This window comes from Haliotis rufescens, unplaced genomic scaffold (genome assembly GCF_023055435.1).
Source record: "Haliotis rufescens isolate VD_foot unplaced genomic scaffold, xgHalRufe1.0.p SCAF_175, whole genome shotgun sequence".
NCBI classification, from domain to species: domain Eukaryota; kingdom Metazoa; phylum Mollusca; class Gastropoda; order Lepetellida; family Haliotidae; genus Haliotis; species Haliotis rufescens.
The window spans coordinates 25,078-52,616 of record NW_025963863.1 but is presented as its reverse complement, the minus strand read 5'-3'; the positions used below and the strand labels follow the sequence as shown (position 1 = coordinate 52,616).

At 40.6% G+C, this 27,539-nt stretch overlaps 1 protein-coding gene across 1 annotated transcript in view; it reads left to right on the top strand.

Annotated features, from left to right (window-relative positions):
- LOC124147294 (FMRFamide receptor-like) overlaps nucleotides 1-25,591 on the top strand; it is a 77,195-nt gene extending 51,604 nt beyond the window's left edge. Inside the window, exon 2 of the mRNA XM_046517972.2 lies at nucleotides 23,413-25,591. Within this exon, the coding sequence (XP_046373928.1) occupies nucleotides 23,813-24,940 (1,128 nt within the window). The 5' untranslated portion in view covers nucleotides 23,413-23,812 and the 3' untranslated portion in view covers nucleotides 24,941-25,591. The remainder of the gene's footprint in view (nucleotides 1-23,412) is intronic.
- The last annotated feature ends 1,948 nt before the right edge of the window (nucleotides 25,592-27,539 follow it).

The following is a 27,539-nucleotide window of genomic DNA, read 5'->3' as shown; positions in this document are numbered from 1 at the left end:
AACAACAGGCACAGGGACACTGGTCTGGAAGATAACAACAGGCACAGGGACACTGGTCTGGAAGATAACAACAGGCACAGGGACACTGGTCTGGAAGATAACAACAGGCACAGGGACACTGATCTGGAAGATAACAACAGTGAGTGAGTTAGTGAGTGAGTGAGCGGGTGAGTTTTATCGCAGCTTCGAACAGTATTCCGGTCATATCATGTCGTGTCAGTTTTTGTGTGTGAGGAAAGCCAAAAGTACAGGTGTTAGATGTCTACCACTCTGATGAAACCAACGAGACGAGGACGGGTATGGTGCTGACAAACCTAGAAACGTAATCGGGGCGAACCGGGATTCGAATCCACGAACATAGCTTTCTGTCGCGCCTAAGAGACACAACTCTGAACAACGAATTGCGGCGCCTTATAATTAGACGTGTGATCATCATGATCTTCAAGCAAACGCTCGCATCGGTACTATGTAAGTAACGGACCTAAGGAGTTTGTATTGCTCTCTAATGCCATCAATGTGGCGGATATGCACTCTTGTCGTCAGGGACAACGAAGGACACATCCGCCACTGAGTTAATTACTGCATCGAATGGCTCTTTAAAGCCAGTACTTTGACAGCTTTTTGAAAGCTGACATTTACATCTTTTTAAGTTGACATGGGAGGGATAAAGTGGCATGAATTTTGAAAGGAAAACGTTTTTACCGTGTGAAATTAAAAAGACATTCATCTCTTGCAACACGTATTTTCTGGTTTAAATTAATGTGATTTTTTGAAATGTAAAAGAATTTTAAGCATTTAAGATGGCCCTGTGGTCTCCCTTGCTGACTTGGTTAAGAAATGTCTTGGCACTTTGATGAAGAAAAGCACATTACATTCTATTTTGAATTTATAACTGACGTAAACAAAGATAAACCCATAACGCTTATACATTTAGTTGGGTTGTTGATTTTTGTGATCTCAAATGACTCTCATCAAGGTTTGTGATTTGAATAATTCGAGACGTGCACATTAGTTTTAACCATTCAAGATATATGATGTAGGTACTTACGTTTTAATTGGATGTCATATGATTCTCGGCCGTGAGCAATGTCTTGATCTGTGTGTACGGACGTACATGTAGGAGGAACACTTGTAGTTTGGAGGTATTATGGAACCTACGAAGCAACGTTTATCCTGAAAAACTAGGATGAATATCCATTACCAAAGTTTCATTTACGTTTGGTGCAATAGGTTTAAGTGTGTTGCCTTTACGCTTCCCTTATCATTATTCCAGGGGCGGTCGGGTAGCCTAGTGGTTAAAGCGTTAGCTTGTCACGCCGAAGACCCGGGTTCGATCCCCGACATGGGTACAATGTGTGAAAACCCATTTCTGGTGTCCCCCGCCGTGATATTGCTGGAAGATTGCTAAAAGCGGCGTAAAACCATACTCACTCACTCACTCACTCACAATCATTCTTACACCAATGACAACGGTTCTATTATCATATACCTTATAATAGGCTTGTTATTCAAATGTAAGATTAGAACTCGGTTCTTTCGTGTGCAAAGGCTATGCTTTATTCACTAGGGTACCGCACTGCCTCATCCGCAGAAATGAAATTGTAATAATTTCCTAACAGTCACCGCTGTCTACAAAACTAAAGATACCAGTGGTATAACTGTGGTGAATTGATATGACGAAGCTAAATCAACATGCGTTTTTAATAAAAATGTTTACTATATTTTAGCAGACACAGCACATAATCTATCATCTAAATTGCATTGAAATTATTTTCCATGCACTCACCTGTCTGTATAAATTGAATCAATACACAGTGTTTATGGAGCCTTGCCAGGCAAATATGTCATATATGTTATAGCTTCTACAGTCAATGACCTAAATACAGTATTATAATGAATATTTAAACCAAACAGCTGTAAGCTAATTTAGAATGTCCTGAAGAGAAATGACTACGAATCAATATATGTACAGTGTTTGGGCTGGACGGTTTGATACCCGAGTGGTTAAAGCGTTCGCTTGTCGCGCAGAAGGTTTACTGATTGCAATATGTAGATGCCGCAAAGAGGGTGTGGGTGACCAGACTGGTTAGGCTCATCATCAGCTCAGGGGCCTCTGCATTTCCCAGATTGTCAGCAGGGCTGTATCCCTGGCAGCAAACCCGGGTACTCTCCCAATGTCAGTCAACAGATTGGGAGGTACCAACACCTAAGGCACTGAGAATAATGGGGAGTCGGACAACTTGGTACTTAGGATGCAAGACTGGCATTTCGAAAGCGAGGTCCGCATATTTGCCATGTCTTTCCTGTATCTTGTCAATCACATTAATGTCAAAAGGGGCAGAATTTTCAATAACATAAATGATTTCCTTGGATTTATCAAAAAGGACAAGATCAGGTTTGTAGACCTGGACACGTCTGAGGCTGTATATGGACCTATTCTGAAGAATGTTATGATGATCATGTTCCATGACGCCCTCTTCATATTCTGGGGTCGACCATGAATTGACCTCTGAGTTAAACTCACAGTAGGTTATCCGCACGTGTCATGGAAGATAATGTAGACATAATTAGTGATGAATAAGACCGACATCACCATCGATAGCACAACCCGGCAACAAAGGTATTCAATGAAAGAGAAGCGGTGTCATGCTGCGTGACAGATATATAATCATATATAAAGTATCTTGTGATGTCGCTTTACCATTAGTCTCTAGATTACATGAGAAGAAATTTGAACTGATTGTAATCTTCGTGGAACTGAGGGTAAAGATGTACCCAACCCTTGCAATGTGTCACGGCGGGTGTAAAGGAACGGGCTTCACACATTGAACCCATTTGAGAAATCGGCATCGGGAGTGATCGCCTTATCACCTGGTTACCCTTCAGTCACCCCGTCGTGTAACCTATATATCTAAGTGTATTGAACGTCCAGATAGTTGTCAGATAGAAGACCCAAAGGTTTGTGTAATCATCCTAAGTGCTGGCTCACACTGGATATTTCATTGATCAAATTAATCCTACATCTAACGTATCATTACTCTCAGTATATAGAGCCACTCTGACTCTTCGCTGAAAAGTTATGAAAATGGACAATGCAAGTGGTAAGATCATTAAGTTTACCCACATAGAGTCGGTGGGTTAAGAGAACTGGTTATAACAAATGTTATATTTGGGATAACACTTTCCTTGTAAAGTACATATTCTAGTACTTTTACTTTTTTTTTTGGGGGGGGGGGGGGGGGGGGGGTGTTAAATCCCATCCGGGATTCGAACCCACACTGCCAGCTAGAGTGGTGAGGCACCTAATCGCCAGCACACAAAGTCAGCGATCTAACCCACTCAGCCATCGAGGCTTCAACAAATCTGAAAGTTCAACAACTGGTAGTCTAGATCACGCACTTTGTGTACCCCTCTGACAAGTGTAAATTGGCACGGCTCCCATGGCCGAAAGCTATGAATACACAAGGTCATTAGAAAGTGGTCAAATGTAACAAATGTCATATTTAGAGTCTGTTCTTTACTTCGAAAGTGTTTTCCCAAATACAACATGTGTTACATTTGACCACTTTGTAAATGACATTGTGTATTCACAGCTTTCGGCCATGGGAGCCGTGCCAGAATTGGTTGGTTCTTGGAGTGTATTTCCCATTGACAGCGTCAACAGGAGGACGACTCCGTGATACTGCTGGACGAATCCTTAGTGTTTCTCTGTCAAAATCATGTAAGTTCCCACTCACGGTACCATCAATGTATTCGATCGAGCGACAGACAGACATACAGAGGCTACGAAGAGACGACGAATATGTTCATGTAAAAGTAAGCACAAGAATATCCAGGGTATTGGACCGGGTGATGTGGATGTTGTATGTAATATAGTCCTTGATTACTTGGCTTTACAGTCTAAGGGTCTACAGTAGTATTCAGAATGTGGCTTTTGTGCTGATTATGTCCAATACTCCATCGATTTCCCAGAGCGTTGGAGATTCATCCTATGGGCTAACACTTCGCCAACCGCCTGTGTTTACGCGCTTATTCCGATTAAACATCCATATGTATGGTCTATGTATTCTATTACATCCACATAAATTTGGTTTGGGAGACATGATGTCCAGTGTAATCCGGACCTTAACATTTTACTTCCGGGGATCAAATATGCTGATTGAACAAGCGATCCGTCAAATGCGAGGGTATTTGAAGGCTTGAATGACACTTCGTAAGCTGCCGAAGAACGTGTCAAGGCACGAGCTACAGCACATTCGGGGATCTCTAAAGCTGATTGAAGTTGTGATCCTGCACAGTGTATGGCACCAGATAGACAGTGAGGTTTGGTTGCTGACTGTAAGCAGGCATCTGTCTAGACTGTTTCAGCTCCCGCTATCATCTGTATACATGTACAGCGCCCCCTAGCGCTCCCTATTAGCTGCTGCCAGATACAAGTCAATTGCCTTCAGTCAGGTCTGGACCAGTGTGGTTTATCGGTGTAAGATAGAGGTATTTCACTGACGTCTATAAAGAACACGATGTTTATTTTCTTTGGGAAGCCTATTTCCTTTTGTGTTTGTTTCCTGCGTGTCTTTATTACATTGCGTTTTTTTCAGTGTGGGGTACGCATCATAATTCCAGATTCTATTATGATTTCATTTAACAAATGGACCTGGGAGTTATAACTTTGTAAACTTGCACGAAAGTAGACCAAAGAAAAGAATAATTTTGACGATAAACAGAGGACGAAATGAAACTATTCCTCTCTGTTCATTTTATCATATGTTTTACTTTCAATTGAAAGTTTATCTCCCAACTGAACAGTGCTGGTGCTCAGTCGGCACTCAAAGAATACCTCATCCTGGTTTTAATTTATAAATATAAAAATACCGTTTTTTCAAAACGTGTCTTACTACCCAGCTGCTGTTGGGTATCTTAGACACCTTATCTTTTAATATCAATACATTTGTTCATTTCGGGACACATTTACAACATTTCAAACGTGATAGGGGTTATGTGGTTGCAAATTCATTTCTTACCCAAGCCTTCATTGAAGCAATCTATTTTACACAAGATTACCCTGCCACAGTGTACTTTTTGCAAATTGTTGCAAGAATGAGTGATGATTTAAAAGACATAAACAAAATAAAAAAGACAATTCTTTTAATTTTCAATTACATAAAAGACTTTCTTTTTCCCCGTAGTATGTATAAAATCTGTGATGGTCATTTCACTGTAATGTTAAATTACACGGCTATTTTATTACATGCTGTTCGTGAGTCTGTTTCATTATTACACAGACACAGAAGATGCGCACATGTAAAGCTAAACTAATTAGTTTGTTTCTTTTTCCTTTGCAATTTGCTCTGTCAACTATTCCCACCAGAACGGCACCAACTGTCACAACTGATATCACTACGACAGACATTGATTCTACGGCCATCTACAAAGAACGTTAGTTGCCCGAAAAGAACATATTATTTATGCTGTACATCATTCTGAAAGAGTTTTTTTGTTTTCTTCGGGTGCTTGTGTGGTAAACTCGTAGTTAACGGGTTTACTCGTGACGCTTAAGCCACAGGATCGATACCCCACATGGGTAAAATCTGTTTATCCCATTTTCTAGTGTTCCCTGTCGTAATATTTGTGGACTATTGTTAATAGCGGCATAAAACTATACTCACTCGTTCACTCTCTTTACAAACACATGGTTTTCAGGGATGACGCTATACAGATACCTCGGTCTTGACAAACCTTAATGTTTAACATTGTTTTGGGAAGTGTACCTGAATAAATCTGAGGTAGACGTATTAGAGAAGATTTTAAAGGATTAATTATTTTATGACACTGTGAACTTTACTGGAGAACACTAACATAAAACATCCGCTACGTTGTGCTAACTTTGGAAACACAGTGAATGTTTAGCAAACAAATGAGCCATGAATCGTGGCCATTACAGCTCTCCTCAGACAGTCTACATCCGCCTTCTTCCTCACGACAAACGCTGATTTATGACATCAAACTTATGAATCAACTCAAATGTATGACATCAAAGTTAAAAGATTGGTTCTCTTGCTCAGGTAATGCGGAGCGGCTAGGACATGCTATTACGGTGTTATCGGCTTTTGTTATGTCCGGAGTCATCAATCATTGTTCACAATAGTCCGCGTATAAGTGTCATTAAGATGTCTGATGCTGCATTGTCTAGGCTTGAAGGAACCGAGCCTGCATTGACCATCTAAAGTCTTGAGTTAAGTCTCTTTACAATAGATAAATAGACAGTCATTATTTTTCTCACTTTGTGTTGTCGTTCAAAGCTGCATTCTGCAATATCCAGTCTATATGATGGCGGTAAATAATGCAGTCTGGACTAGACCAGACCAGTGATTGTTGTAATGAAGACCAATCCACGCAGTCGGGTTACTGTCATCGGACATGATCACCCGATTCATTAAATCGCATTTTACGATCAGGATTTGTTGCAAGAATCTCCAAGGGAATGTCATGCGTTGGTTACATTAGCAATAGATATACGCTATCATATTACATCACAGTTTGAAAATTCTATATACATGTATTAAGCGATATTAAACACTTCTTCCGTGTAGTATGACTTTATCTGACATGGTTGTATGACACAGACTCTATAAAGAATTATACATGTGTTGCAGACCATGATACGTCCTATAGAGGGAAGGAAGTTAACTGACTGTAAAAGTTCAGTTTCCACCCTTGCGGACCTGGGGTTGTATTCCGGAATTGCATTTTGGCTGGACCAACGAGTCTATGCACAATCAAAATCGCGTAACGAACCAAATGGATTACAACCTACAGATTTCGGTCGACTGCAGGATGAGCAAAACATGTGTACCGCGTCGACAGATATTTTGAAAATCAAGGTTTTTAATCAAGGTGCTCAAGTGATTTGATGCACCTCGCGGCGTTTTATTACAACATAGATCTTGATTTTCGATCAGATCGTTTTGACTGGGCGCCGCCATTTTGTCTGAAGCAAATGCAAGTGACATGAGTGAATATGATTGGCCAATATGAGGGACATAGAAGGGGCATAACTCGTAATAGCCACTGGTGATGCTATGATCGAGCCTGGAATGTCCAGCCTCACTTGCCTCGGGAAGATGACCGTAATATAACGCGCTCAACGGGGTTTCTTATATCTACACAGGTATGTTACTGGTGTCAGATATGTCCGGAATGTTATAAGCATATAGAATACGCAATACTATCTTAACCTCAGGTTCACCACGAGTCATAGGAACATGTAACTGAAATTCGTACATAAAAAAGTATAAAATGTCAATGCAAGAGAATAAACAGCTTAGATTTACTGCCGAAACAGATTCCACTTGGCGTAAAGAGCAAATAGCTCTGGACATTATTTGAAAGTATCACTGAAAGTCAGTGATGACATCAGGTGCTCGCGACAAAGGGTAAGAATGACCTGCCCTACCGGTAGCACCCGCCATTCATACAATTTACATAGAAAGTAAGTAACAAATGCTTCCGTAATCAAACTGTAGTTTCTCCAACATGTATTTGACACGAATGAAAGTATCAACATGAGTAAGCACGGACTGCCTCTATAAGATGCCGATGCTGGTACTCGTGTCTAGTCCAGACGGTGTGATCCGTGCCCTATGTAAAACCGTCATCTCTGTTACCTGCTTCTGTCTATTTGTAGACCAGGAGACGCTCAGTAATACTTTAGAGGGGTCCAAGGAATGAAGATTGATACATATTATAAGAGTTGCAGGTACCGACACTCACAATGAGGTTTGGATGCCTTGAATAACACCAGTATTGACTGTCTCTTAGTATGAGCCTCCCAGATGCATTATATGGACATTTTGTACACAAATTAATTGATTACATGAACAACAGGTGTCATAGAAATTATTGTCATGGTTTGATCTCACTAGGGAATGTTTATCTTCTAATTTGTAAATATCGACCTTTAATGGTGGATGTGAAGGTTTATCTAAACACCAACAAGAATCGTTAACATGTCGCTTCATCATAAGGTGGTCTCAGACATAAGGTCACATCTCTAGTTTGGTACGACCGCCTCCATGGTCTAGTGGTAGAGCGTCCGCCCGGAGAGCGGAAGGTCCAGGGTTCGATCCCAGACCGCGTCATACCAAAAGACGTTAAAAGATGGTACTTGTTGTTACCCTGTCTGCCGCTCGGCATTAAAGGGTTAAAACAAGGACTGGTCGGCTCGGAGTCAGTATACTGTGTCTGAGTGGGGTATTCATGTTAAACTGCGGCATGGTATCTCAGTGAGCTAGCACTATAAATCGACATCAGTCCGGACTAGTACAAGCAGCCACACAAACACACACACGTACATGCACGTCGCTATATAAGTGCAATAATCTTGGACGCGACGTTAAACCCCATTTCACCTCACCTTACCTCTAGTGTGGTACAATGTAAATTATTTCAAAATGGCATGTCTACAGAACGTTTCCCCCTGGGCATCTTCCCCTCAGTGCAGTTTCAGTCAGTTCTGCTGTCTGGCTCTCCCAGGTGACCGTGCTTGTTGGAGTTCCTGTAACATCTCTGCCACAAAGGATGTGTGAGAGAAACAGAGAATCTCACCCTCGTGTCTTTTGATATCAAATATATATATCAAAAGACACGAGGGTGTGATTTTATTTATTATCCAACATCCTTCTTCCAACTTTTTCAGTTTGTAGACAGTAATAAGCAGTGTCTTAAGTGTAAAAATGTACTACTAACAGCTTCAGTAGCAGAGCCATTAGTGATGTCATTTAATTGTGACGTCATGGTAACAATGACACCACAATGGTCTGCAAAGCATTGTGATGCAATTTCATTGAAGCGATATCTATGTAGATTTCACTTGATCTTTCCCACGCGATATCTCCTGTGGGAGCCAGTTTTAGATGATAAATATAATGTAACCAGTTCCTTAGTAAACAAATATTTGAAGACTTACCAATACGATAAGTGCAACATGTACTTTTAGAAATGTTTGAAATAATACCTCTGTCGCGTAAATAATATTTATAACATAACTTATACAACAGACACGAACAACTTATACGGCAATGGTGAGGACGGAAGTTCACGAAATTGCGGTACGGAAATTGACGAAATGGTGGTACGGAAGTTGACGAAATGGGCGAGGATGTCTGGCATTGGCCACATCATCCGTCGTATATAAAGCGATGCAGTTACATATATGTTTCGTACAAGTGAAATCCTAAACGAGTAGAAAGGAGGAAGTGATGCGATAGTTGGCGCCGCTTTTTGACAAGTATATCCTGGCGTGTTAGATGATGCTGGGTGCAGGATATCAAGATGATACTGAATTTAGCAAGACGTGCTTGTTTGCGTAAATGAGAACGGAAGTGTTAATCTTTTTTCCATCAACTAGGTGATAGTTGTTTTTTACATGAAATTGTGTTAGTATCTGGTTGGTTGAGGGCGAAATCGGGTTTAACGTCGCGTTCACGATGTATTTTATTAGTTTGCGCTGCACTTGCTTTAATTACTCGTATAAACACAAGCATTTAAACAAATGGAGTAAACCAACTTGAAAGTCAGACAGACGGAATCAGCTGGGGGGCAACATGGCGAGGAGGAGCACACATGTCCTTTTGTGCCTCTTTTCAGCAGTGCGTGTATCTTGAACTTGGCTCCTTTATTCAGCAGTGCGTGTATCTTGAACTTGGCGCCTCTTTTCAGCAGTGCGTATGTCTTGAACTTGGCGCCTCTATTCAGCAGTGCATGTATCTTGAACTTGGCGCCTCTATTCAGCAGTGCATGTATCTTGAATTTGGCGCCTCTTTTCAGCAGTGCGTGTATCTTGAACTTGGCGCCTCTTTTCAGCAGTGCGTGTATCTTGAACTTGGCGCCTTTATTCAGCAGTGCATGTATCTTGAACTTGGCGCCTTTATTCGGCAGTACGTGTATCTTGAACTTGGCGCCTCTATTCAGCAGTGCGTGTATCTTGAACTTGGCGCCTTTATTGGGCAGTGCGTGTATCTTGAACTTGGCGCCTCTATTCAGCAGTGCGTGTATCTTGAACTTGGCGCCTTTATTGGGCAGTGCGTGTATCTTGAACTTGGCGCCTTTATTCAGCAGTGCGTGTATCTTGAACTTGGCGCCTTTTTTGGGCAGTGCGGGTATCTTGAACTTGGCGCCTTTATTCAGCAGTGCGAGTATCTTGAACTTACCGCCTCTTTTCAGCAGTGCGTGTATCTTGAACTTGGCGCCTCTTTTTAGCAGTGCGTGTATCTTGAACTCGGCGCCTCTATTCAGCAGTGCGTGTACCTTGAACTTGGCGCCTCTATTCAGCAGTGCGTGTATCTTGAATTTGGCGCCTCTATTCAGCAGTGCGCGTATCTTGAACTTGGCGCCTCTATTCAGCAGTGCGTGTATCTTGAACTTGGCGCCTTTGTTCAGCAGTGCGTGTATCTTGAACTTGGCGCCTCTATTCAGCAGTGCGTGTATCTTGAATTTGGCGCCTCTATTCAGCAGTGCGTGTATCTTGAACTTGGCGCCTCTATTCAGCAGTGCGTGTATCTTGAACTTGGCGCCTTTATTCAGCAGTGCGTGCATCTTGAACTTGGCGCCTTTATTCAGCAATGCGTGTATCTTGAACTTGTCAATAGCAGTGTAAATACCACATCTGCACTTCTTTTCAGTTCCAGCTGGTAATATACGTACATTGAACACGATGCTAAAAATAACAGCTCGCAAGCATCTGACTGCCGATACTAACCCGGATTGTAACGTGACAACGCGACAACGTGATCAGAACTCAATGTTTATCGCTAGCAAAATGGGTGTTTCTTGAAAAAAGCACTTTGCAATTTTTGTAATCACTGTCAATCACATTCTTAATGGCCGGCCTGTCTTCTTTTCAGTTTAGATGCATCAGCAAGTATGCAGCTATCTTCGTTGATTAATAATGGTGATAATTTATTATTCGGTTTCTCATGGCGAGGAAGATATACTGAACAACAAAAGTTCCTGTGACATTGAATAAGATTTAATGCAAAGTTATGTTTTTCACTAAATCTGAAACAATTTCGGTTTGCAACAGATAAAAGACTCCTGTAAGTGTTCAAATGGTTTAATTTGCCATACTGACTTCAGAAAATTCGTGATTTCATGAAACATGAACATGCCAAAATGTCAATTCACAAATCAATAGCGTGTGTGTCCATCTCTGGATGCGATGCAAGCAACACATCTTCGTCTCATGGAATGGACCAGGCGTCGCACAAAGTCCTGTGGGATATCCGTCCATATCTGCTGGAGCATGTTTCGAAGTTCCTGGTGTGTCCGTGGAACACGTGGTTGGCATCGAAAGCGCCGATCCATCTCATCCAACACATGTGCTCGATTGCTCGATTGGTGAGAGATCAGGGGAGCGAGCCGTCCAGGGGATGATATTCACGTTGTTTTGTTGAAGAGATTCCTGAACAAGTCGAGCAATAAGAGGCCGGGCGTTGTCATGTTGAAAGGTAATGCCTGGGCCATGACGACGCAAACACGGGAGAAGAACAGGGCCGAGGATCTCGTCGCGGTACCGTGGTCCATTGAGATGTCCCTCTACAACCCACAAACGGGTGCTCTGTCTTGCTGTAATCCCACCCCATACCATAAGGCTGCCGCCCCCGAACCGATCTTCTTCCATGACACAATGATTAACGTAACGTTCACCTCGACGTCGGAACACTCGAAACCGTCCATCGCTGTGGCTGATCAGGTGAAAACGAGACTCGTCAGTGAATAGAACTTGTCCCCACTGCATGGCCGTCCAACGTAGACGCTGTCTGCACCCCTGTAGACGTGCTTGACGGTGGTTTCCTGTCAAATTGGGACGTCTTGTGGGTCTTCTGGCGACAATCCCTGCACATCTAAGGCGACGACGTACGGTTTGTGAAGATATTCGTCGAAGGCCAGGGATGCTTCTTGCAGTCACTGTTGCTGGCTGGAATCGATTTCGTAGGTGTGTTGTTCGAATCCAGTCGTCTTGTCGATTATTGGTTACGCGTGGCCTGCCACTCCGAGGATTGTCTCTGACTGCACTCGTTTGTTGCCAACTTTGACATAAACACCAAATGTTGTTTCTGTCGACGTTAAATTGTCTTGAAACAATTTTCGGACAGGCGTGGCATTTCGTAATGTTGAATAATTGCGTAATTTTGTTGTTTTTCTGAATGGTTGTTGTCAGCACGATGCTAAACAATTAATATGGAATCCATGTTACCGTACATGTTTCTATACCCATTTTTGGGTAGTAATTTATGGGGTTTGCACAAAAGTCAACTTTTGCATGGAATGCATGCTTTTCTGCAGCAGTTGCGTATTTATGACTTGATTCCATACATGTACTACAATATGGAAAACCAAACTTTACTTGTTTGAAAAACACACTAAAATATTGGTGTCACAGGAGCTTTTGTTGTTGAGTATAGTCCGGAATGATGACGGTTCCATAGTGCTTGGCCATTTGATACCATGCAGCAGTTCAACTACTCAGATTCAGTTTATGGAATCAAAACTCGAGCTGACCAGTCATTGTTATATTCTCTTAATGCTGATCGTCAGACAGGGTAACACGAGGTACCATCTTTTAGCGTCTGTTGCCTTCACGCAGCCCGGGATCGAACCACGACCTACGGCGTTCATCTAGTCACTGGTCCACCAAGGTGTTTGTTTTTGTGTCTGGTCGTGCTATCATTCCGCTTGATTAAAATGGTAGATGAAAAAACATGCATTTATCTTTGCACTTCACATTTCTCGTACTTCGTGTCGTAATCAAAATACAATTCCAATTGTCCAGTATTTATAAGAAAACTGACCATCACACAGGAATAACTGTTTCTGGGCGTACTATTTGCCCAGTGGATAAATAAAGTAGATGACAAAACTATACATTAGTGTATTTGCTTCCTAAATGTATCTCTCATTTTAGGCCATTATGATAACATACGAAGCATGACTACATACAAAGCATGACTACATACAAAGCAACAACTTACAAGTCTAACAGTAAATAACTCAAACATAACTGCACTGACTGTTCGGGGAATGAGCGATCATTAATGGATATGTCACGTCTTTTTTATGTATAAAAACTACAGTCGTTATTCGGTATCTTCAGTGAAATCTATGTTGCCAGACATACTCTGTAGGTACGAGAACATCGTTAAGTTATATATTCGATGATATGTTCTGTAAGAGTTGTTCCCCTTTATTTTGGCCTGTTCCGCTTGCACGGCAGGCATTTTAGGTGTATGCATGTACGGATGTATCCATATCCTTGACATATATAAAAGATACAGTTACATGTACTTACTACAGAACATCAATGGACCTCAACGCTCTAGCATGTGGAAGTGGTAAAACATGCAAAGCTCTATTTAACGGCATTCATGGCGTGAGATGTAAACAAGAGAGCCAAACTTAGCCTTGAGGCTGGAGGGGTAATCTTAAAGAAATAGCCGACTGAAAATAATAAAATTTAGTTTAGTTGGCTTTGGGAAAAAACAGTCAAAACTGAAGGATGAAAGCGTAGATGCTTGAGGCATGGATGATGTGGACTTTAGACTCAGATAATCTGAGCCTCTGCAACCAGGCTGACAGAGCTTGGTGAAGAAACTTTACACACACGTGCACGCAAAGTATTACCCTGCTAACCTACCCTCATAATGATCGTGTTGAACACAACCAACTCCCCATGCTGCGTAGAAGCATGTTATCACGGACATCGTTGACAGTGCATGTATTCCAAAGCCTCCTTGAAGACTCACGTCTCGGCTGTGACCTGTACATCACTTGTCAATCAAGTTTACGGACATTGTCCTGGGTATGTCTGAAGGTGCACGGGAGGGCAGGCAATAAAAGGAGATAACAGGACAAGCTGGTATCATGGAATTGAACCCTAGCGCTTCGGTAGCACTGGCATTGAAGTAGTTAATTGTGTTGGGCTGGCATAAGTACGTTTAATGGTGGCGTCCGACCGAGAGCGCCACATTTGATATTTAGGAGGTAAAGCCTTACCGGGGCCAGTAAGGGCTTAGACACGGTTTATTGACACGAGATGTGGCGCCCCGGGTACAAGGAAAAAACGACTACAAAAGAGTACCGCTCATTAATTTCACCACAGCAGTTGCATGCATGTTGAGGTAAAATGTAAATATTCGTATAAATGTTCATTGGGCTAGTCTGACAGAATAGGTTCTGTTTTCTTTGCTTCAATAGTTCGGACTAGGGTGCAAATACGAGTATAACACAAGTAGTCCTCTTATCTTTGCGAAAGCCCGCATGGTCAATGTCTTCCGTTTCAGGATTTTCCTTAATATGTTTAAAATGCTCATACAAGTCATCAATGTTGTTGTCTCTATAAAAAGTCACACTCATTGCTCATTTGCCTTTTGGGTGGTATTATTGTGGAAGATTTAAATATCATGCATTTTTACTTAGTGTCATATCGATATTTTTAACAAATCAGCATTTGAAAACTTTTCGGTACTTTTTTTCTTGTGAAACAAGCGTTTTATCTGTAAACACATCCACATCATAAGTTGACTCACTGCAACTGTGAACACAGTCTAGAACTCTTCAGTAGTTGTAATCTTCTTAATCGCGTTCTGTATGCCTCGTTTGTGTGATAAAACTGTACGCATTCATGGCTAATCAATCGATGCGGCGCTCGCGGTACCAACAGCAGAATTCCTCGTATCATGTTTTCGGCGTTCTCAGGACTATCTGTTATTGAAATGTAGCATTCCCGACCCATAATGGTAAAAATGGTGAAGGTAGCTCATAGTGTCGGTCACTGTCACGTTCTAATATCACATGGTTCCATGCCAAGTGTGGGACGTTCATGATTTTGGACGAATGCCTTTGACCTGTTTAACACCAATAGCAACCCGTATTTTTTTATATGTAATGTTGATATTATGACATGTTTTAAACATATCAAATACGTCTTCATCTTACCTTAACAGTACAATGTAATAACGAAACCAAATACACACTGGCGAAGTACATACATGTTTAAAGTCGCATGTGTTCACTCCAGGTATATTTGATTTATGAGAATGAACTAATTTATTTTGAAGTTGATTTTGTTGTTGTGGAAGGTCACAGATAATTCAGAGAGCACATTGCTCTTCTTGTTGAGCTATCCATAACGTCCCGAGCGTGATGCAATGAGTATAGATATTCAGCGTAGCGTGATGTGATTTAAGTTTCGGGATAACAGTAGATCGTTGTAATGAATTAGGCCGTATTTGAAGGTGTAGGTGGTTTGTGAACTCTGGAATACTTGTTATTAGTTTTAAAGATAACGGTTTGCGTTTCAGTACTTATGTAATGCGATCATCGATTGACTGTGCTCAATATAGATGACTCCGTGTTATGAGTAATGCTTTGATATATGATCATTTTACATACATATAAGGATGCCTTAGTCTAATGGTGTTAGCTACAGCAGATCTATTTTGATTCCACCTCAGAAGTTTTGAAAACGGATGGTATTCATCTCTTCTTCACATACGTAACATTTGACTTGCCTTTGCATGTGTTTGTGACGGGAGCACCCGGTGGGCAGGATGCGGTCACATTTTCGCGAACACCTGGAATCTCATTGTTTGGTAGTTATTCATAAACACATGCTCATGATATTGTCGGAATGGTCCATTCGACTCTGCCTTAAGCACAGATTTCTATTGAATATGACAATGTTTTTGTCGCCTTTATTTACCATGGAGCAGGACATATCTTTTCATCAGTAAGAGCATGAAGAGTTAAGGGGTAGCCAAGTAAATAAAACGTTTGCTGATCACACAGAAGACCCGGGTTCGATTTCCGAAGTGGGTTCAATAATATGTGGAAATCACTTGATGCCAGGTCTGGCGATTATGGAGGGTAAGGAAACTCTTCGAACGCACATTGTCGCACAGCAGCCTTTGCAAGTTGAGAGGTGTGAGAAGATGGGCATTGTCATGTCGCCGCTTTTCTCTGATAGAAGGGGCGGTCGGGTAGCCTGATGGTTAAAGCGTTCGCTCGTCACGCCGAAGACCCGGGTTCGATTCCCGACATGGGTACATTGTGTGAAGCCCATTTCTGGTGTCCCCCGCCGTGATGTTGCTGGAATATTGCTAAAAACGGCGTAAAACCATACTCACTCACTCACTCTTTGATAGAATCTCTCAGGCACAGTAGGCACCGGTAATCGTCTTTTCTCTTTCTAAGTAATCAACATGGATCACACTCATGTCATCCCTAATACACAGTGGCAATAACTTACTTCACTGATCTTGAAGACTTGAATTTCTCTGGTGCCGGGAAAGAGGAATGGTGCCATTCCATGGGTTGACGTTTTGACTCGGGATCATAGTGGTAAACCCACGTTTCAATACCGGTTACTAATCTCTTTTTGAATTTGACGAAATCCTTCTCAATTAGTTCTAAATTTCCTCTGGCAATGTAAGTTTTTTTCCATTAAGATCAGAATTTAGAAACGTTGGCACTCAACGAGCAGATATCATAGTCATCAGTAAATGTTCATGAAGAATAGTTGGAATGGATCCATGGCTTAGACCTGTGTCTTCCTCAAGTTCAGCAATGGTAATACGTCTATCTGAGTGTATTTATTTTTTTCTATTTCCTTGATTGAATCTTCATGGATGGAAGTTGAGGGACGTCCAGACCTAGGGTCATCACCAAGGCTTGTTCGCCAAGCCTTAAAGATAGCTGTCTAACGTTTAACAGTGGAATAGCTAGGGAACGTATCCCCATATACTAGTGACGTGCGGTCATGAATTTCTTGGGGAGTATTTTTCTCTAAAGAAAAAAACTTGATGGTTCCTCGGTACTCGTTCTGTTCCATTTCTGCGTCCATTTTGATACCTATCACATTCAACTGACTGTCACTAATATACAAACGGCCTCAACAGACCAAAACACACTTGCAATAAACTACTCAAACTTACAGTTGTGTAGAACATGTTGTCATTATATACTTGCACTTGTATGGTGAAAGTGTAACTGTGTAGAACGTGTAGTTGTGTAGAACGTGTAGCTGTGTAGAACGTCCATTTGTGTAGAACGTGTAGCTGTGTAGAACGTGTAGGTGTGTAGTACGTGAAGCTGTGTGGACGTGTAGGTGTGTAGTACGTGTAGTTGTGTAGTACGTGTAACTGCAGAACGTGTAGATGTGTAGAACGTGTAGCTGTGTATAACGTCCATTTGTGTAGAACGTGTAACTGTGTAGACCGTGTAGTTGTGTAAAACGTGTAGCTGTGTAGAAGGTGTAGTTGTGTAGGACGTGTAATTGTGTAGAACGTGTAGCTGTGTATAACGTCCATTTGTGTAGAACGTGTAACTGTGTAGACCGTGTAGCTGTGTAGAACGTGTAGTTGTGTAGGACGTGTTACTGTGTAGAACGTGTAGGTGTGTAGTACGTGTAACTGTGTAGAACGTGTAGCTGTGTAGAACGTGTAGCTGTGTAGAACGTGTAGCTGTGTAGAACGTGTAGGTGTTAGTACGTGTAACTGTAGAACGTGTAGTTGTGTAGAACGTGTATCTGTGTAGAATGTGTAGCTGTGTAGAACGTGTAACTGTGTAGAACGTGTAACTCTGTAGAACGTGTAGCTGTGTTGAACGTGTAGTCGTACATTTACATGTGTAGAAGTAGGTGTGTAGAAAATACACAGAACATGCTGTCGTGTCTTTCCCTCTGGTCTCCTTTATAAGGCCAAATCTATCTAAGTAATATTGATCAGTAGTGTTACGAATGCAGACAAAATCTCTTTTCACAGTCAATCTAATGTGTACTGAAGTGTCCATTGACAGGACACGCACGTCGATGTGGACGGATATGTTCAGTCTCGTCGACCACATGATGCATTCACGAAAGGAAGAAAACACATTTATGTCCAATTAAATGTCCTGTCGAACATCTTGAGGTTCACAGATACATAATGTAACTTTAGAGGTTGGTAGAACTGCATTCATCGCAGGTAGACATTAGCATTCCCAACTGGTTGAATTATGTAAGCGTCTGAACAACCTTAGGGTTTGTGACAGGCTAGATAAGACTATCATAAAAGCAGATCATTTGAGAATACTTTTTAAGTGGTTGCTCTTGCATATGTGTCATAGGCTAAATTCCCTGTCCCGAAATAATCGGTTGAGTTCTGTAAAGTCTTGTACTTCATTGTCCCAGAGATTGGAATAAAAATACTGTTGTAATGTAACACTTCCTCTGACCATATGGCGATGGATTGTATTAGCACGGCTTCGGAAATCTGGAGATAGAAATTGAAGGTTTCGTTTACGTATTATGACGTAGTAGGACATTCCAAACAGGGCTATCTTACAAGATAATAGAAAACAAAATAGGATTATGATAAAACGACACAAGCATTTCCATAATCATAAGAAATATTTACTCGTCCTTTGGTCGTTTCAGACTAGATCACAAGCATGTGTTGAAGAATCACTATCAAATAGTGATGATTCCGGTAATTGCAGAACGGTGTCTGTACCCTGCGTATCGATAGCACTCGTCACAAAACTCATCTCCTCAAAATAAACTCAACTTCGCAACAACAAGAACGTCTTTTTTTGGAAAATGAGAAAAAATATAGATCTTCATAACATAACATATAACCTATTTAAGATATGTGAAACACACTTCGAGCACTAGTTGTGATCATATTAGCCAAGAACTTATCAAGACACACCACATGGACAAATTAAATATAAGGCCTACACCTCTTGTAGCAACTCATAGTTTATAAATGTTTGGTCTCTGTGCTACCTATTGTTTCAACAGTGTTAATCACTATTCCTGTCTATTGTCAGTGTCTGTTTATTTGATATCAGGTGGATTAAAATGGGCCATGAATCATGCTGACGTCAGTGTAACATTGTGTGAATCCCATGCTTCATGCTAAATGTAATAAAGATATTACAGGTCAACAGTGTGAATGCAAACCGAGATGCAGTCTTGTCAAACACATACATACATTTACATGTTTGTTAGATTATTTAGAGTTATTTTTTGTTAAAATTGTTGTTTTCACTAAATTCAAGTAAATGTTCATGATTAATTTTCCCTTTGTTTGAAATGTTATATTCCGTCTCCGATATCATCATAACAAGTATCGTATTACGACAGCGTAAAAGAGCTTTGATCTATATCTATTACAACCTTTAGAATAAAAACTGACAAAATATTTTTGGTATATATCGAAAAAATATCGAAAGCATGACATTGTGTATATGAGTCACTTTGAAATATAATGATGAGACCAGTTGTTTGCGAAATGCCACAAACACATTCAAAGTCAAATCAAGTGTTCACTTTAAAAATGGGAACATACATTTACGGTACAAGTGAAACTAAGGTTTGCATCGAGCATCATTTTGGTCACGATGCGACAAATTTTGAAACGTCCTCCACATGTCTGCCATAAAACGACTAAAAGCCTTACTAAGACCTTGAATGCTGTAACCCTGGCCAACGAATCAAAACGAAATAGGAAAAGACACGTTGATAACGTAATTTCAATCGAAATATACAGTTTAGATATTCACGTTTCCTTGATGATTGTCCTTAGTTATTTAGCGAAATTTAGTGACTGTACTGCATGTCAAAGACTCCTATTTGCTGTTCAAATACTTAAGAATAGGCGAGTAAGTCGTTATGAGTGATAAACATCAACTGAGATTGACTGTCATATAAAGTTTAAAATAGGACACAATGTGCATTTATTCAAAGCGACAAAACCCTTTCCAATCTCATAGAGAACTGTGCATAAAGCAGAGTCGATTGTACGATTCCGACTATATGATGATCACGTGTTTATGAATCACTATCAACATAAGTAATGGTACCAGGTCTATGTACAGTTACATGACGGTGTTGTGTCGAATTCAACCATGTAATCGATGATCATAGGATACATGGATCATCTTGGCCTCCATGCATCGCGATTCTTGTGTCGTTCATACAGTACGCGTTATCATAAGAACCGATGTGCACAAGAAGATATATCAGGATCGATTCTTACGATGTGCTTTCAGCAGTCGTTTTAATGGGAAATCAATATACTTTTGATACTACAATTACTCTCGTTTCTTACTTGACAAAAGGTGAATCAAATCACACACACACAAATTACAATTGTTCATGGTACAATGGAGTTAATATGTCCGAAATAGAGTAGATTATGTTGTATATGTGTTACTGGTGAATTAAAATCTACTTTAAAATACTCTAAATGCAAATCGCAGTAGTTTCTAATCCCATATAACAAATGTAACAATGTTTTGGTCACACAGGGTTGCTGTCACTTTTTTTGTGTCCATATACATTCAGATTTAGTTGCAAAAAGGTAAGCCTCCTTCACAATTTCATTTCCTTATATTCCCAATTATCCATTCACGTGAACAGTTTCACCAATGATCTCTGTTGCGGATTGCAATTGACTTCATTCCAGAAGATTAATGACTACATTAGCCGTTTTTATTGTATGTTGAGGATCACCCCCTGGTGAAGTGATACTCTTGTAGCATGTCCTATTACAGCTGCAGGACGGACATGCGTCAGAGAGGCAGAACAGGCAGGTGCGTGGGTAGAGGCAAGGCAGTTGCACCATCAGATCGATTGCCATGTCGGCACAAATGTATTAGCACCGACAGGAACTTTCCAGTAACTTCAGATGAATGCCTAATTACATTAGTGATTACACTTGTACCTCATAAATACCTTAATGTTCATCTATGGTTAGTTCTCAGCTTTATTCGTCTAACCTTCTTTGCTGACGTTGAGTAGGTTTGTCAATGATGGGGAATTAAAAACAGATATGATGTCAAGGATGGACAACCAGAAAGTCCAGTTATTGACATCATGAGCATCAATCCACGCAGTTGGGAAACGATGACATGCATCAACAAAGTCAGCGATCCTGACCAACCGATCCCGTTAGTCGCCTCTTACGAATGAGCTAATGGATGAGTGTGTATGAGGTTTAGTGCAAACATGCATGAAGATATAGGTATACGGTTGACGTTCCTTCCGGAATGTAAAAAAAATGACTAAATACTCATGTGCGCTTGGATGTTGCATACGTACTCACCACACCTATTACCCACACGGATACAGGATGCAATCAAATGCAAATTAATACCATAAATATATCATAAAATGTGTTGTACGTGGAGACCATGCACGATCACCTTATAAGGATTACAACAGAGGTAGAGATAATGATGAAATGTTTTTCTTTGGTGTCTTAGCAAAGCTTTATATAGTTCAAGTTATTTAGTTTATCTTTCACTATCTGTCCAGATATACCACGAACCTGCGTGTTGATAATAGCATGACCCGTGTGTGCGATCTGTACTTGAAATTGAATCTTCTTCCAGGCGCTATTTTTACTGTTTTCCTAGAAGTAGTCGTCGTAATCTTGAAGATGCCGTATGTGCTCACATTGGTGTGTCATATCTAATCTGCTGTCCGCGAAGACTATTTTTATAATTAGGATAGCTGTGATTAAACGCAAATACGAAATACATTTCAACAACAAGAAAACAAAATCCATCACGTTCTTGTTTCAAATACTATAAAACATATCACCATAATGTATTTCTTACTTCTCTTATGTAATGTCCGCATTCACGAAAACTCTAAATACATTAAAGAACTCTTACCAGTTAAGTTACCAGTATTTCAACTTTGTTGTTGCATTGTATTTGCTGAAGACAGGCGGAGACAATAAACAAATCAGTTGAGATAGGATAAAGCACACTTCTGGCTTGAACACAGACCGTTACTTGTTCCCGAGCACTACTTACTTTGTAATGTTGTTTACATTATCAATGATATCTCTGATGTAGTATTTGTAGTACATGTGAATTTATTTTGAATTGAGACGTTTTTTGTAGATAATCATATCTATATGTATCATACAGAATTGACGCGATACTTTTTGTAACTTTTGTTTATATTTTTTTATGATTTTGCAAACACGAAACACTTTTAATCGCAAATACAAGTGGTGACCCGTCCCTGTCTGTTAAGTAGGGAGAATTTACGTTTTAAGGTTTTACATTTGTAATGAAATAATTTAATTGTCCGGTGGTATATACACAAAAAGTATATAATAAATACTAGGATATTCCATGTGTAACGTGAAATAATATGTTTCTCTCATCTCGTGACGGGAAAAAAGGAGATATTTTCACTCTTAGTTTCGCCATTCGTGAAGATATCTCCCCTTATCCCCGTCACTCAATGAGCGAAACATGATGTTTCACACGACACATGAATTTTCCTCTTTATATTTGTTAATTTAAGCTATGAATCTATTTCTTTTCAAATACTTCTTTGCAATCTTGAAACAATATATTTCTTTGTCAGATAATTTTTATTTTTCAAATATCTGAAGCATCGATTGGTCAGTCCCTTAAATTTATAATATGTTCCGTAACAGGACACCACCATCCCTGACGCAGCAATTAAACTTGCGAACTGTTGCGGAGTGTCAGATAGAATAGTATGGAATAGCATACATGTACGTGCAACAATAGCATACTTACAAATAACACTAATGGGTAATGTACACAGAAACATAGAAAAACTCTTAACTTTATCAAGAAGATTGGAATGTATCAGAAATATAAACCTCCGCTCTATAACCGAATGCTTGGCCAACACCATGTTAGGATTACAGAGTGTTTAGCTTGATCGGATTGGGATTGACGTCCTTTCGTGTATTTAATTTGAATTCATCAGGAGAGTTAAGCTTCTGACAGCACGGTCTGAACACTGCTGGTGTTTTGTTATGCCTAAAGGCACAACAGTTTTATTTTTTAGGGATTATGGCGTAGTGAGATTTAACTCTGCACGAAGTCAATATAACTTGTAAATGTTATAAGATTTGTTTGGTTAGTTTGTTGTTTAACGCCGCACTCAGCAATATTCCAGCTATATGACGGCGGTCTGTAAATAATCGGGTCTGGACCAGACAATCCAGTGATTGATATCATGAGCATCGATCCTCGCAATGTGGGATCGATGACATGGATCAACCAAGTCAGCGAGCCTGACCACCCGATCCCGTTAGTCGCCTTTTACGACAAGCATAGTCGCGTTTTACCGCAAGCATGGGTTGCTGAAGATCTATTCTATCCCTGATCTTCACGGGTAAAATGTTATAAGAATTAGATCTGGCGTCCAGTAATACTTTGCAATGGTAAACACATATACGAAAGATCCTTGAACTGTCTTCTGCTTATTAATGCAAATCGGTAGCTGGAAATTCTTTGTTTTATTTCCTGATTGGATGATTTTGTGAAACATGTTGAATATATGTGTGTAAAATCTTTACCATTTGGATCTTTCAGATAGCTGTGCCTGAGGTGTACCGCTCTAGGAGGGACTTAGCATGTCAGAGAGTCCGTAGGTGAAGGGAATGCTCTGTACTTGTAGCAGAAGGGAAGATCAGCTATTACATGCTGCATTAGAGACCACGCTATCAGCCTCTGTGAACACATACAGCGTTTTGCTGTCCCACGATAGGGCTGTTAATAACCAAAGCCTTGATTACCATCCTAAGCACCCGCTGCTTAAGTGTGTCCACGCGAGGTGACACAGTATTAAACAAGGAGACCGATCAGCTTTCTAAGAGGATGGAGATTCATTTACTTCATACGGATTGTGCTGGATATCTACTGGATGTCAAATGTGAACGTGTTTAATATTGCCCAACCTGGAATTTAATGTGTCTAATTTTTGTGATAAAAAATGGAGGAAAATGATACCGACTACACCTTAACTAGTTCCAACAAAACGGAGCACGCGGACTATGCCGTTTTCTTCTTTGTTCTTACCCATGCCAGGTCGTTCAGAATTGGAGGTCTTTGTGTCGCGATTCTTGGATTCATTGGTAACACGTTAGCGATCATCGTCCTCCAGAGGAAGAGAATGTGGTGTAGTACAGCATACTTCCTCATCCTTCTAGCAATCTACGACAACATCATTCTCATAGTCGCCATATGGCAAAGCGTCTCCGACCTGCAGAGTAACAGCGACACAAGTATCGTTATACATAAGATAACCTACGTCTTGTTCATCCCTGTAAGCTACATTGCCCAAACCGGAACTATCTTTATGACCCTCATGGTGACCATTGAACGGTATGTAGCCGTCACTAAGCCGTTAAAAGCTCGTATTATATTCTCTCTATCATCAGCGAAGAAGATTTCGCTAGGAATATTTCTGTGGTGTTTGATATACAATATTCCGCATTATGTTGCTCTGGATTTATCCTATACTACTGCGACGAGCAAGGTACATCTGTCAGAGTTTGGAAAGCAGTATATTTACACAAAAGTATATAGCATCTATATACAACTCCTGGCTATGTATGTTTTACCGTGGCTGGCAATGACTGTGTTTAATATTCTATTACTTCGCTGTGTAAAAAAAATTACAATGATTCGCCATAACTGTCATTCCAAGAGTGCCGCGGACGATGGCCGTCGGCTGACGTTGCCGGTCATCGCCGTTACAACGGTATTTTTCCTGGCGTATCCATTCCCGGCATTCGAGGACACCTTCTGTAAACTATTCGACCCCTCAAAGGTCGGTTTAGATGGCACCTGTGGAGCCAAAATGAAGATCCTGTTTGAGCTGATTAGCGATATTGCCAAAGTGTTAAATTCTGCAGCAAATTTCATATTCTATTGTTTACTCGGCCGGAAGTTCAGAAGAACTTTCCTGCACCTTGCGAGCAGTTGGAGACGCCGTATGTCCACCGTTGTGGTTAAGTCGTCCATGGCGTTTGACAACCAAGGAACACTGTCGAAGGCAGCGGCATCAGTCTACTTGGACAGAGAGCTTAGTCTTCGTCACGACATAGACGACGTGTAAACAGAATCAACTCAATCGTGCCATGGAGGGGCACAGCAAGACTGTGCTGAGGGAGTAATTGGCGCAATCTATCTGAGAGGACACGGCTCAATATATCCCCATGATTATATAATATCAACAACGGCCCAGTGTACGTAAAAGGGAACGTGTGATGTTGTATGTGTGAGATGGTGTTGGAGTTATTATTCATTCCAGCGCTCATCAAAAGTGTGTCGTCATCATACGCATATTATCTGCAGTAAAATGTAGCAACTTCAACGTTAATCCTCATCCCAGTATTTGAGGCTGGGGCTTACATGTACACACAACGTCAGGATGGTAACTGCATGTGTATGGCGTTTTTCAGAGTATCAGATTGTGTGATATTTATATTATTTCCAAGACATATTAAGATGATGACACTTATATTTTCGGAACAGACTTTGTATTTTATGACTCTAACTGCAACCTAACAAGTCGAATCACGTTGATACTTGGCAGTCTGCTTCACGTACATCTTGAGGTGATGGAGTACCTGATGATCTATTGCTACGCTGACTCAGTGTCTTATGCTCCAATGTACGCTCGCGTTCAGTGTTATGCATCACGTGTATCATGCTTGTCTGTTATGCGTCATGCTGAGAATGAATATTATTAAAAGAAAGAAAGATATAATTTCTTCCCTTGGCTTTATATGTATAAACTGGCTCCCACAGGAGATATCGCTACAATGAAAGTCTCGGAGTTTTACCACTTTTTATCAACTCGTGTTGATATATTTCATATCAATAGACACTCAGGTGAGATTCTATACATACATAAATAAACAGTAAGCTACGTTTATAACGAACACGCTTATAACGAACAGTGTTTTGGTCCCGTCAATTGTATATATGTGGATCTTTTGAGTTATAACCGTGCGTGCGTGCAAGCGTGCGTGCGTGAGTGCGTGTGTATGTGTTCGAATGCATTTAATAAAGAAAAACGATCTCACAAATAGAGAATTTATTTTGACACCTTAGTTATTTGGCTTATGTATGTAGATATATAATAGATAGTGCTATCGATGCGTTTAACCAATAAGACATGCATGGTATCAGGATTCGGTAAATATGCAAATGAAGTCACCTCGAAGGAACTACTTGTTGTAGTGAGTGAGTTAGTGAGTGAGTATGGTTTCACTCCGCTTTAACCAATATTCAAGCAATGTCACGGCGGGGGACACCAGAAATGGGCTTCACACATTGTACACACTACTTTTAGTAAGCTCTACAGATGGATGTGGGGTTTACTCTCCCCAACACTGTTGCATGACGTTCCTTGAATGACGTTACTTGTTTCCCGATGTATGAGACCACATGCAAACGGCCATGGCTGCATCCATATGGCACTACGTCACAAATGGGGCGGTTGACTCAGACTTTATATTCCTACGCGGTATCTAAAGTTACTGTAGGGAATAGAAATATGTTTCAAAATTCGATTATATTAAGAATGACAGATGACAAAGAGATTAATTAATATATAAACAAAACGTCTGCTAGCCTTTTTTGGAGGTCTTAATACGCATATTATATACATAAACACATGCGGCTAATAATCTGTGTATATATGTAAGTTAGTGTTTCTATCCAGTCTTCGTGGTGCCAGCTTAATATAATGACAGGTGTGGGTGTTCCACAAGTAATGAGTATAGTATACAGCGCAATTCCGGAAGACCTTTTTTGAGATCTTAATACGCATAATTTGTTCCTGATATATTAATGTACGATACATAAACACATGCGGCTAATAGTATACAGCGCAATTCCGGAAGGCCTCGTCCAGAAGAATGTCCCATTCATGACTTTAATTATGTCCCAGAGTGGCTTATTCAGGACGCGTGAACAGGAAAGGTCATTCATTAATCCCGTCCCGTCTTTGCCGTCATGTCTAGCATGATCCAGAATGTAAATCAGCTTAATGTGGAAGCTTCTGTTAGACCACACAATCAGAAACCGATCATATACACCACACTTCTCTGGAAACTGCGACAAACTGTATTAAGCTGTCTATTTGTTTGAGAGCAGACTATTTCCGCCTTGAACAGTTCTTCTGACATAACATTTTATATTATCGGGACGGATATGAGTTTCGAAAAAATGACAAGCGAAGCATGGTGCGGCCAAATCACGGCGAATTAGAACACTGTCAAGACCCCTCTTCACACAGCAGGCACGTGAGCAGGGCATCCACACGTGCATGGCACCAGAAGGACCACGTCGTAGTGAGTGATTGGTATCGATATGCTTCACAAACCGGAGGATGTAATTCAAGAGTTGTAGAGCAGCAATACATGGTATGTCTGTATATAAAGGACTGGGTTTGGTATTATCTGCTTTTCTACACTGCTCCAACAGTTCATGATTGGACTGGCTTCACGTGACGCGAGGATGAATACTTCTGACCGATTGACGCTTTGAGATAAGGCTAACGTTATACAGCTAACGGAGAAATCGTATTTATTTATTATCACTAAATTAGCACAATTTGTTCAATATGTCTATAAAATGTTAAATATTTTCTTTCTTTGTAGTTTAATGCAGCACTCAGAAATATACCCGCTATATGAAAAAGGCCT